Below are 11,951 nucleotides of genomic sequence, written 5' to 3' on the forward strand. Positions count from 1 at the left end.
ATAATGGGGTAGACACGTGGTTTTGGTTAGATAATTGGCTCGTTGACTGCCCTTTGTGTGTCCGGTTCCCTAATTTATTTTTCATTGAAAGATCGAAACGGTGCTCGGTGGCGGACCGGTTATTCATGTGGGATGGTGTGATTTGTGGAAAATGGGAATGGCGTATAGCACCTAGGGGACATGTCCTAGTGGAAGAATTTAGAGAGCTCCTTTCCTTGTGTTAGAATGTGGAAATTAAAATTGGAAGGGACAAGATTATTTGGTCTGGTGACTCCTCACGTAATGAGTACTCGGTTCGTGGGTTAAAAAGTCTACTGTTGGAAAAGCAGTTAAGTTGCCCCGCTTCAGTTTTTGAATGGAATAACTGGGTTCCTTTGAAGGTGGGTTTTGTTGCGTGGAGAGCCGTGCTTAATAGGCTTCCAAGGCGGGATGCACTGTTTAGGAGAAACATTTCTGTTGTCTCAACCGTGTGCCCGGTTTGTGAAAGGGAGGAGGAATCGGTGGATCATATATTTATCACGTGTGAGGTTGCTCCATATTATGGTGTTTAATTTCCCAATGGTGCAAAGTTCCTTCGATTTATGCATTTAGTATGCAAGACTTGGTGGAACTTCATACGCACTTAATGGCTTCCACAGAAAAGTTTAAAGCTTTTCACACGGTGTGCTTGATAACTATTTGGTGTCTTTGGAAGAAGCGAAATGATAGAGTACATAATGGGACCCCGGTTCTCCCGCATAATATGTTTGAAGAAGTCAAAGCTATTGGTTACTTGTGGGCTAAATCTTGGTCAAAAAGAAGGGGCTTAACTTGGGAAGATTGGCGTAGTTTTAGATGGAATTAGGAGTGTTTTGATGTTGCTTTGTTGCTGGTGTTGTTTTGGTTTTGGTTTGTCTTTGGTGGATGTTTTGTTGGTCTAGGTCTTGCTAGTTTGTGTTTTTTAATACAATCTTTGTTGTTCTTTCAAAAAATTTGACAACATAAGCGCGTGTACATAATCAAACGGGTCTAGCAGTACACAACAACAAACACATCATAATATCCAATCAAACATAATTTCTTCCCAACAATAATGTCTTCCACAACCACCTTGGGCCTATCATCAATGGCGTCTTCCACCATCCCTTCACCTTCACCTTCATTCCGCCGAACCATCACCACCACCTGTTCGCTACGTGCTCGGAGCAGTATCAAACCTCCCATGCCTCCCATAAACCCTAAGGATCCATTTCTATCCAAGCTCGCATCAGTCGCCGCTACTTCGCCCGAAAAGCTCCTCAATCGACCGCCTAACTCCGATACTCCGCCCTACCTCGACCTCTTTGACTCTCCCACGCTCATGGCCACTCCGGCCACGGTACGTAACTCATTATTATTATTGCCTCTTGTTAAATTAGGGCTACTAGTTTATCTGTATGTATGAGGATACTACTATATTTTAATTTTAACCTCAATTTGGAACTGCTAGGGAAAAACAAACAACTCTATCACTATTGTAACACTCGCTAGGCACTAGTCGGCTGGTAGGGCGGGGTTATACACACCCACACACATTTTTATATATAATAATTCTCAGTTTACACACACACTTTACTTGATATATAGGTTCATTTGTAAAACATATGAGAGAGATGCAACTTTTGATTGTAATAAAGCTTATTTGGTTGTACATAGACGGACACCTTGACTTTATGTTATTGTCAAAGTAATTCTGATTGATTTTATATGCTCAATTTGACTTGCACTATGTGCATGCTGCTACATAAATTAAAACATAAGAACAGCTTAACTTGTTTTAATTGTATGCAGATTTGCCTTTTACTGTGTTGCAGTCAATTATAGCTTAATTGTCTGTGTTTGTTACATAAGTAATTTACTGGGATTAATCAATACTGATAGTATTTTTAATTGTTTAATTATTATTAGGTGGAACGATCCGTTTCATACAATGAACACAGGCCAAGGAGGCCGCCTCCAGATTTACCATCATTGCTTCTTCATGGAAGAATAGTGTACCTTGGCATGCCGGTAACTGCTTCCTTCATATTATGTTTTTTTATTTTTTTATATATATATATTTTTTGATAATATTTAAATAAACTAGTTTTACTTTTGGTGGCTTTGTATCAGTTGGTACCAGCAGTAACAGAGCTCATCATTGCAGAACTTATGTATCTGCAATGGATGGATCCCAAAGAGCCAATTTATCTTTATATAAATTCCACTGGAACCACTCGTGATGATGGTGAATCGGTGAGTTCTTTTTTTCAGTGTTTTGGCTAATGAGAAAATTACAGTTATGCCATCAGTTGACGTTTGTTACAATGATCAGGTTGGAATGGAAACAGAGGGTTTTGCTATTTATGATGCTATGATGCAATTGAAAAATGAGGTAACTATGCTCGTTTGATGTCTGTTACACTACTTTGATTTTCTTTTTATTTGTGTAAGTCATCTTTTCAACATGATTTATGTTTAGAGCAATAAGACGTGAAGGCAAATATTTTTTGCATGTTTGATCCTTACATTGGAACATTCTAGAAGCTGAGGTTTTACTTGATATTTGTGCACATTTCTAGGCCTGTAAATGGATCAAACGTTCAGTGAACTGTTTGTGAACCATTTAGTGGGAAGTTTGTTTTGCTTATGTTCGTTTATTTAATTAACGAACTAACTTAACAAAAAAATTTGTTCATTTAGGTAAGCTAATGAACATGAACACATGCCTCGTTTGTTTATTTATGTCCGTGAACGTGCGTTTATTTAAATGTTTATGTTTGTTCGTTTACATTTATTTATGTTTGTTAGTTTATGTTCTTTAACATATTCTTTTATATTTCTTACGCCCATCACAACTCTGTCTAGTTTTAACAATTTTTTAGGTCAAAAAATTGTTTTTCACATTTACATTTATTTGGTTTTAGCTCAGTTATGTTTGTTCGTTTACATGAACGTTCGTTCGTTTACGTTCATGAATCGTTCCTTGATACTGTTAACAAACGAACATAAATGAACACACTCATTTTCTAAACGAACAACACACGAACAAGAAAACCTTGTTCGTTTAGTTGTTCTTGTGCGATCGTTTGTTCGGGTAAAGTTAAACAAATGACCACAAACATGCTCCGTTCATGATCGTTTGATTTGCTTACATGCCTATTTCTATTTCATTTGTTCTTCTGTGAAACATGAAGTTGCTCATTTGAACCTTCTGTGAAAACAAGTCATATACTAAATAAGAAACTCCCAGTTTAATATTATCCTTTTAACTACAGTATAACAAAAAATGTGCAGATTCATACTGTTGGAGTTGGTGCTGCAATAGGTCATGCATGTCTATTGCTTGCTGCAGGGACTAAGGGAAAAAGATTTATGATGCCTCATGCCAAAGGTATTTCTCCTCTTTTAGTTGACTTTTTAACCGTTTACGTTTTAACTATCTATCTAACTAACTAACTAACTAATCACAACTGTTTGGTTTGTTTTAGCTATGATACAACAACCTCGTATTCCATCATCAGGGTTAATGACAGGCAGTGATGTTCTCATCCGTGCTAAAGAGGTCAGTGTTAATTGAAAGAACATAAACGGACATGAACAAAAAAATCTCGTTCGTTTAATTGTTTTGTGTACGATTGTTTCTTTGGTTTGTTAACAAATAACAAGCCTTTTTATTTGTGTGTATCTTTATTCCCTCGTTACAGGTAATTGTTAACAAGGATACACTCATTAGTCTCTTGGCAAAGCACACGGAAAATGTAAGTTATATATTTAAAAGTTTTGCTATTGTTTATTAATAATAATATTATTATTATATTGAATGCATGATATTATTGAATTAGCCCGTTGAAACGGTAACACAAGTAATGAGAAGACCATTTTATATGGATTCAACTAAAGCTAAAGAGTTTGGTGTGATTGACAAGGTACACAAACACATATTCATAAATTATATTATTGTTTGATTGGGTCAAATAGTCAAATGCTATTTTTGTTTGCTGGTTAGATACTTTGGCGAGGCCAGGAAAAGATCATGGCGGATGCTGCATCACCTGAGGCATGGGATAAGAATGCGGGCATTAAAGCTGTTGATGCTATTTAGCAACTTGCTTATTATACTCAAGGTATTTAAAATGCACCTTTTGCCATTGGTGAATTTAAATTCTTCTCTTAATTTTATTCCACGTAACACATTAGTAGTTTGGGCATTTTCTTTCTCACTTAAAAATATAGGTAATTAAGAAAACTGGTTTGATGTTTAAAACACACCGGAAATATAATAAAGCTGGATTCACATGTTACTTTGGAAATTCAAGTAATAACTCGAAAGAACCAAACCCAAACCAAAACTATCAGTATGGTTTTTATGTTTTTATAAATCCCAACTTTCGGTTTCGGTTTTGCTTGTATTAAAACCAACCAAATTTAGGAGTTTTTATTTTTAGTTTTGAAATTTAAGTAATTATAAGAATTTAATAAATAGTGTAAATAACCCGAAAGAAGCAAACACAAACAAAAACCAACAGTTTGGTTTTTATGTTTATAAAAGGAATATTAGTTTTAAATAATCCCAACTATGGCCTATTGGTAAATATCAGTCCCAACTTTACACTTGCCTGCTGACCGTCCCAATTATTGATGTATTTGTTTTTAACGGGCCGCGACTAACGGATGTTAACTCCTTAGTGATTAGCTGACGTGGACCTTCTCCGGCCGCATCACGCCGGAAACTTGCCGGAACCTGCAGCTTGCCTCCATTCTCCCTAATATCGTCACACCGTCTCCCTCCCTCTTCAAAAGACACCGGAAATTAGAAAATAAAGTAGATTTCATCTTCTTTCATGGCCAATCCCTATATACCAAACCCGATTTTATTTTCAAAAATTTGAAATCAATGTTACACGATTTACAAAATAAGCACAGGGCTTTTGTTAAGAGGATTAAAACGAGTCAAATGATGTGTTAATTACCTCGAATGGTGCACGATTGACGAGGGTGGACTTCGCCGGAGACAACAACGGCGGCACGTCGGTTAGGTTTCGAATGAGGGGAAAGATAGAGAGAGATGGTGTAACGATATTAGGGAGAATGGAGGCGAGTTGTAGGTTTCCGGCAAGTTTCCCTCATGATGCGGCCGGAGAAGAAGGTCCACGTCAGCTAATCACTAACGGAGTTAACATCCGTTAGTCGCGGCCCGTTAAAAACAAATGCATCAATAGTTGGGACGGTCAGCAGACAAGTATAAAGTTAGGACTGATATTTACCAATAGGCCATAGTTGGGATTATTTAAAACCAATATTCCTTTATAAAAAAACCCAACTTTTGGTTTCGAGTTTTGCATCTATTAAAACCGAACCGAATCAAGTTTATGAGGTTTCCTTTTTTAGTTTTGAATTTTAAGTAATTTATAAGAATTTAATAAATAGTGTAACCCAAATGTAAAGTGGGTGCACAACTGCACATTGAAGTTTTCATTTTGCACATTGTATTAATGTTGGATTGTTGGGTATATGCATACAAGTTATCTTGATGTTTGATGCCCTGCTTGCGGTGCGCGCATATAATGTATATATGTGTGAACCCACGGGTGGGCAAAAGTGAAATTGCACTAATTTTGACGTTATTTTACTAATCTCGTGAAAATAACGTTAAAAGTGACGGAAGGTTAATCAGGCATCATGTGGTGGCGTTGATAGCCGAAAGACAAGGGTACATGCACCAATCAGCCGGTGTCCCGATGATTGAGTGTTATGTGCCTTATATCCAAGGCTTGATGCAAAACTACTATCGAGCCGGGGGTCTCACCGGAAGCAGCCTCTCTATGGGGTAGAGGTAAGGCTGTCTACATCTTACCCTTCTCAGACCCTACCATAGCTTTATTATTGGCGGGATATACTGAGTACGATGATGATGATGATGATTATCTTGATGTTTGGATGCGAAGTTACATTCTCTTTTGTAGGCATATTATAAATTATAAAATGCACTGTTATTACATTTATGACCGTAAAAAAACTGAACATCTTACTATATTTTCTCTTTTAGATATCAACATTATTCAAGTCAAAGCAATTGAAAAGATCAAGTGATGAAGTGAGAGGACGATCGGTATACAAGTCTTCGGCTTGGATATATCTAGGCTAAACAAACTTTGAAATTCAAGTCATTGTGGATATTGGATATTCTAGACACATCAGGCCATGTATTAGTTACATGTCTATAAATACATATTTATGTAGCTGGCAAAATGAATGGGGTCGGGTTGGGCGAGTAACGTGCCAGGATGGGTTATGGGTACGATTGTGTTGATTGAGGAAAAGATTTAATCTGGTTCATGTTAAGATGGGTTATGTCCAAATTAAGTTCTAAAAAGGTATTATATTAAACCTCAAATTGGGTATGCAAACTACATGATATTATATTAAACCTCAAATTGGGTATGCAAACTACAAGGAATACCAACTATATGCAAACCATATGGAATACAAACTAAATTGTATTGAGTTACCTTGTTGAATGTGACAAAAGAATCTTTTCAATAGAGATAAATTTTTTTTTTCTTTTTTTGGGGGGAAGGGGGGGGGGGGGGGGGGCGCGACGGGAATTTGTTGTCGTGTTGTGTAATGATGATGATGACGTGGCGATCAATGATTGGAGGGTGGGGGGATTTGTGGTCTACAACACTGCCCTTTTGGGCTACATATCGTCCTTTTTGATCACGTGTTAAAAATCAGCCCATTTTGTAGCCTCTTCACTACATATAGTCTTATGAGTCATGTGGTTTGCAAAATCTCACCTCTAGTCATAATTCTTTTAACAAACTATAAATTTCGGACCGAAAGCATTGATGGTTGTCACCTGCTCAGTATCTATAAGCCAATTTTTACGCACATAACATTTCAAACTAATCGATTAATGGGCATAAATGGGTATATGTAGTTACATTACTATTTTTATTGTTACTTGAATCAGTTTTTAACACACACACACACACACACACACATATATATATATATATATTCCATCGAAACAGAAGGCAAGCGGGCAACAAGCTGCGCCGCTACCCCTTTTTGAATTCGAAAATCCAATCTTTTAAAAACTACATTTGCTGATCTTGAAGTCATAACATTACTATGCATGACCCGCTGAACACGGGTAAGTAACTCTACAGCTTTAGGCGAGAGGAAACCAAAAGTGTCAAAAGCAATAAATACATGTTGATTGTCAAGACACGCCTTCTCATGTTTTGCCACATTGCCTGAATCAGCTTTTAATGCGGCTTGACCAACTGCGAAACCACTATTCCCTAAGCCCATCAAAGGGGAAACTCCTCTTACTTTAAAATGAAAACCAAACCAAAATAAACCAACTTTTAAAACCCAGAGACGGAGCGAAAACCTTTCTTTTTTCTAAACAACAAACAATTTATTCAAAAGCAAACTGCTATCAACTCATTCACTGTAGTGATTAACACAACAATTGCATGGTAATTTGGCAACAAAGATGGGCTGGTATGGACAAAGTTAGTAGTTTCGCTCTTGCACTTGAACACCCATTTTGCGTTGATTCATTTCTTGTTACTAGACAAGTCGACCAACTTCTAAACACCCAGTTTTACAAATTGCATTAGCTCTTCTTGTATGGCATTGACCCAACTATCCTAGGTCAACGCCTCTTTATATGTTTTTGGCTTGATTTATGATATGACACGTTTAAAGAAAAATCTATTCTGCATCAGTGTCCGATTCTTTCGTTCAGCTACCCCGTTCTGTTATGGAGTGTAGGGTGCACTGAATTCATGAAGAATCCCACGTTCATTACAGTACTCTAACATCTTGTTGTTCTTAAACTCTGTCCCATTTTTGCTTCAGATCCTTCGGATTGGCAGATTGTACAAAGTCTCCAAATTTTTGAATAAGATGATGAGATTGTTAAAGGTCTCATCCTTTGTGTCCAAGAACATTACCCATGAGAATAGTGAATAGTCATCAAAAACCACAAAGCAATAGAGTTCGCCAGTGATACTTTTGAAATTCACCGGACCAAAGAGATCCATACGTAGATGCTCGAAAGGTAAGTTGATGGAGTTAATCATCTTTTTCGGATGCGGCTTCTTCTACTGTTTCCCCTTCTTGCATTCAATACAATCTTCATTCAAATTGAAGTTCTTTAAGTTAACCTCATCGACCAATTGATTATGAACCAAATGGTTCATCTTTCTCACGCTAATATGTCCCATTCTCCTGTGCCATAAGATCGACTCCTTCTCGGATGCTTTGGAAATGAAACACTGAGCACTCGATAACAAAGTAGAAGCAATAGAATTCGCTAGTGATACTTTTAAAATTCATCGGACCAAAGAGATCCATACGTAGATGCTCGAAAGGTAAGTTGATGGAGTTAATCATCTTTTTCGGATGCGGATTCTTCTACTGTTTCCCCTTCTTGCATTCAATACAATCTTCATTCAAATGGAAGTTCTTTAAGTTAACCTCATCGACCAATTGATTATGAACCAAATGGTTCATCTTTCTCACGCTAATATGTCCCATTCTCCTGTGCCATAAGATCGACTCCTTCTCGAATGCTTTGGAAATGAAACACTGAGCACTCGATAACGAAGTAGAAGCAGTACTCATGTTGAGAACATATAAGTCAATCTCTCGAGGAGCAAGCATCAAAATCCATTCATCGGGAATCTTGAAACCAGGTTTCAAGATCATGCACTCCTTGTTCGTGTAGTGTGTCGAGATGTTCTTATCACAAATTTGTGATATACTCAGTAATTTGTTCTCCAACTCGGTGATGCAATTCGCCTTATCAAACACGACTTTGCCATTAGATAATGTTCCTTCCCTGACAATTTATCCACCCTGGTTTCCAGCAAATCCGGCATAACCCCCATGAATAAATCTGACATTCTCTAGAAGGTGTAGGGTACCCTTCATGTGCCGAGAGGCTCCGCTATCTATAATCTTCCTCGAATCGTCAGATCTTGGAAGCCCCTACACATACTGTTACGGATTTGTGAAACAAGGAAACTCAAGCCTTTTTGGTCTTGGGTTGTTTGATTTTATAAAACGTCATATGATCTGTTTCTGATTCGCTTGAAAGTAAATCACAGCTTGACACATGGCTTAATGTATTAGAAATAGATTTCTCATCATTCTCATAACTAGGTGGCTTGATATTTGACACAGATGATTTAGCAACCCAGTTTTGACCGGAAGATTTCTTTTTAATGTAAAAAGATGGGTTCTTATTTGTGGAACTTTCACTCTTCTCAAAAATTCTTTTTACACCATCATTTCTTTTCAAGATCCTAACTAGCTTGGAGCTTGAAATGTTCAACTGTTTGTCAACAACCTAACCCAAACCAGGTTTCTTAGGCATCAACTTCGGTTGATGAACATGAGCATGCTTTATTCGATTAGGACATGCATAAAATACATGCCCCATCTCATTGCAGTTGAAGCATCTCCTCTGGTCCACAATCTTGTTTACCAGAGGTGCTTTAGCACGTTCACGTTCGACCTTTTGTTTATAAAATTCTTGATTAGACCGATTACGGAAAATGGCCTCTTTTTCCAAATCCGATGTTGTACCATTAACAAACATATTTTTTCTTGAATTCCTTAGGTTCGTTAACTTCATGAGATTTCCTTTTGTGAAATAAACTTGTTTTGGCAAATCTCATTGAGTTAGCACAACCCTCACTGCTTGAATGTTTAACCTTAGACAGTTTCAACAACTTTAACTCCGGTTTCACTATCACACTCGGAGCTATGGATATTTTTCTCAAAAGAAATATCAACAGATTCAGGTAGCTTAGATATGGAATCATGAAGTGGAGTAGAGATCTCCACGTTCAACGCCTTCTTAAACCCCTGGGTTTCTTAGGTACATACGAGTTCCAGATAGGAGGCGGAACAACATGATAATCCACATCAGGCTTCTTAGTCTCAACCACATCATCCTCAGATTTATTGTCAAACGATGAGGATTTGGGAATGATGTGGTCCAGAACATATGATGAGGCAGGAATAACTTGCCAATTTCAAGTTTATACGTTCAGTCTCAACCTTGAGTGTTTGCAACTCAAGTATGAGATCTGCATTCTCATCTATATGTCTATTTATAGCAATCTGTTTATCTACAATAGTGTGTTTAAGCATCAGGATGGTTTTCTCATCCCACAATTTTTTCTCACCCTTTGGAAGTTTATCATACGCTTCTTTTACATACTTCAAATCAAGTAAAGCAGTGTCATAATGTTTTTTAACTTGTTTAACTCTAAGCTCTTGAAATCCACTCCTCATACGGTAGTTCACAATTTTCACATATAAAAGACGAGGGAGTTACCTGATTTGAGATAAATGCCTGTTGGGTAGGTAAATACTCCTCGCTTGAGACTTCAGACTCCATATCAGTAATGTCCTCAACCAGACCATCAATTAGAGCATCTTGAGCTTGCTCCTTGATATCTTCTTCTTGCTTTGACTCCAGAATTTGTTCATCCTCCCCAGCATCTCCAAAATCAATCTTTCCATGCGGCACCTCCTCGCCGTTAAACCATCCTGCAAAACTTTCTATAATGTCAGGAAGAAACATTGATTGGAAATAATCAGAGGGTACGGAATGAATCTTGTCGTATTTGTGAGGCTAGTCATCCTCTGAGTCATCATCAACATTTTCTTCAACTTTATCATCATCACTTTCATTAACAACTTCATTTCCCTGTTTAACCTCAGCAACCACAGTCATCATTTTATCCTCATCTACCTGTTTGGCCTTAGTCTTGACCTCATCAACCCCAGTGACTTCTTTTAACTCAACATCTTCATCGCACTCATCCTTAGCTTCCTGATTCACCATTTCAGCCATGTTAGCTTGGAATACGGAGTTCCAACTAAAACCCTTATCAGCCTGAGATGCATGACAGGCTTTGTTTTGATAAGATGAAGCTTATGCTGGCTATTTCCCACTATTTGAGGACTCAGCTACATTTGGTGATTGTCAGTGATAGATTGCCTGTTCGTAGTAGTCTTGACCAAATGGATGAGCTCCGTTATCCCCAATTTCTTTACTCGTGCATTCCCGTTTGAAATAGACCTTCTCTTTGCACCTGAAACATCTCACTTTAGACTTATCAAACCCAAGCTTTGATGGAGACCCCTCCAGAACGTTCTTTCCTGTGATCTATTTAAACCCTTGTGCCCTTCTTATCACACTTTCCATGCACCAGCGAATATGGATCATCTCCATCTCTTCTGGATCTATTTGATCATAGTCCTCCTTGGTCATGTTATAGTTCCAAATCCTGCCTACAATTAGGCATTCATAGGACTCTAACATAGATCCTAAGAAGGACATGTGTTCTTTGACATTCTCTAGAGTCATCCCACTAGGGTTTTTGATGTTTACAACAATGTTGCATTGTAATAACATCTAGGTCTAATTGTTGAGAGCAGGGAAGCGCTTGGTTTGTTGGAATAGTGCTAAATAGTTGCTACTGTATTGAGGAGTAGCAGGCAAGTTTCCCACAAAGGCATGTCCTGTGTTTTCAGTACAGAACGTTGTTTGTATCTTGGGACTTGTAGCAACAACCGATTAAGAGCTCTTGTAGTACAAACCAATACCTTGAGAAAGTACTGAACTCTTCATCTTCTACTTCTTCCTCAACTCCAATTCTTGTGCCTCCAACTTTTCAATAAAACGTGCCAAATTCAGTCGAGCATAGGCAACGGGGTTGGATTACTGGATCATAATGAATGTACCCTATTCCTCAGGAAGAGCGTCAGCTAATTTTTCAATATACTCATATTCTAGTTTGTCAATTCCCATCCTCTTCATCTCATTGAATAAATGGCAATATCGTTCAATCAGTTGTGCTAACGATTTTCCCTTGACTTGAGTGAAGATGTCAAACTCCTTTTTTAGCAAAGCCATC

At 37.7% G+C, this 11,951-nt stretch overlaps 1 protein-coding gene across 1 annotated transcript; it reads left to right on the forward strand.

The window, feature by feature from the left end:
* Nucleotides 1-1,077: 1,077 nt before the first annotated feature.
* Nucleotides 1,078-6,056, forward strand: LOC143629073 (ATP-dependent Clp protease proteolytic subunit-related protein 3, chloroplastic-like). Its single transcript, XM_077098442.1, has 10 exons — nt 1,078-1,357; nt 1,927-2,028; nt 2,131-2,253; nt 2,333-2,392; nt 3,295-3,391; nt 3,489-3,562; nt 3,705-3,758; nt 3,843-3,926; nt 4,007-4,124; nt 6,047-6,056. The coding sequence occupies exons 1-9, from the start codon at nt 1,106-1,108 to the stop codon at nt 4,100-4,102; spliced, it is 942 nt and encodes a 313-aa protein (XP_076954557.1). The 5' UTR covers nt 1,078-1,105; the 3' UTR covers nt 4,103-4,124; nt 6,047-6,056.
* Nucleotides 6,057-11,951: the final 5,895 nt, after the last annotated feature.

This window comes from Bidens hawaiensis, unplaced genomic scaffold (genome assembly GCF_021521415.1).
Source record: "Bidens hawaiensis isolate Kalapana, Puna unplaced genomic scaffold, B.hawaiensis_p1.1 tig00005145_1, whole genome shotgun sequence".
Lineage (NCBI taxonomy): Eukaryota > Viridiplantae > Streptophyta > Magnoliopsida > Asterales > Asteraceae > Bidens > Bidens hawaiensis.

Excerpts from the sequence above, each read along its gene's own strand:
- LOC143629073 (XM_077098442.1), top strand. The coding sequence starts at position 1,106 with ATGGCGTCTTCCACCATCCCTTCACCTTCACCTTCATTCCGCCGAACC. Across the intron at positions 2,029-2,130 it reads TAGTGTACCTTGGCATGCCG|TTGGTACCAGCAGTAACAGA; the intron begins GTAACTGCTTCC and ends GCTTTGTATCAG. Across the intron at positions 2,393-3,294 it reads TGATGCAATTGAAAAATGAG|ATTCATACTGTTGGAGTTGG; the intron begins GTAACTATGCTC and ends AAAAATGTGCAG.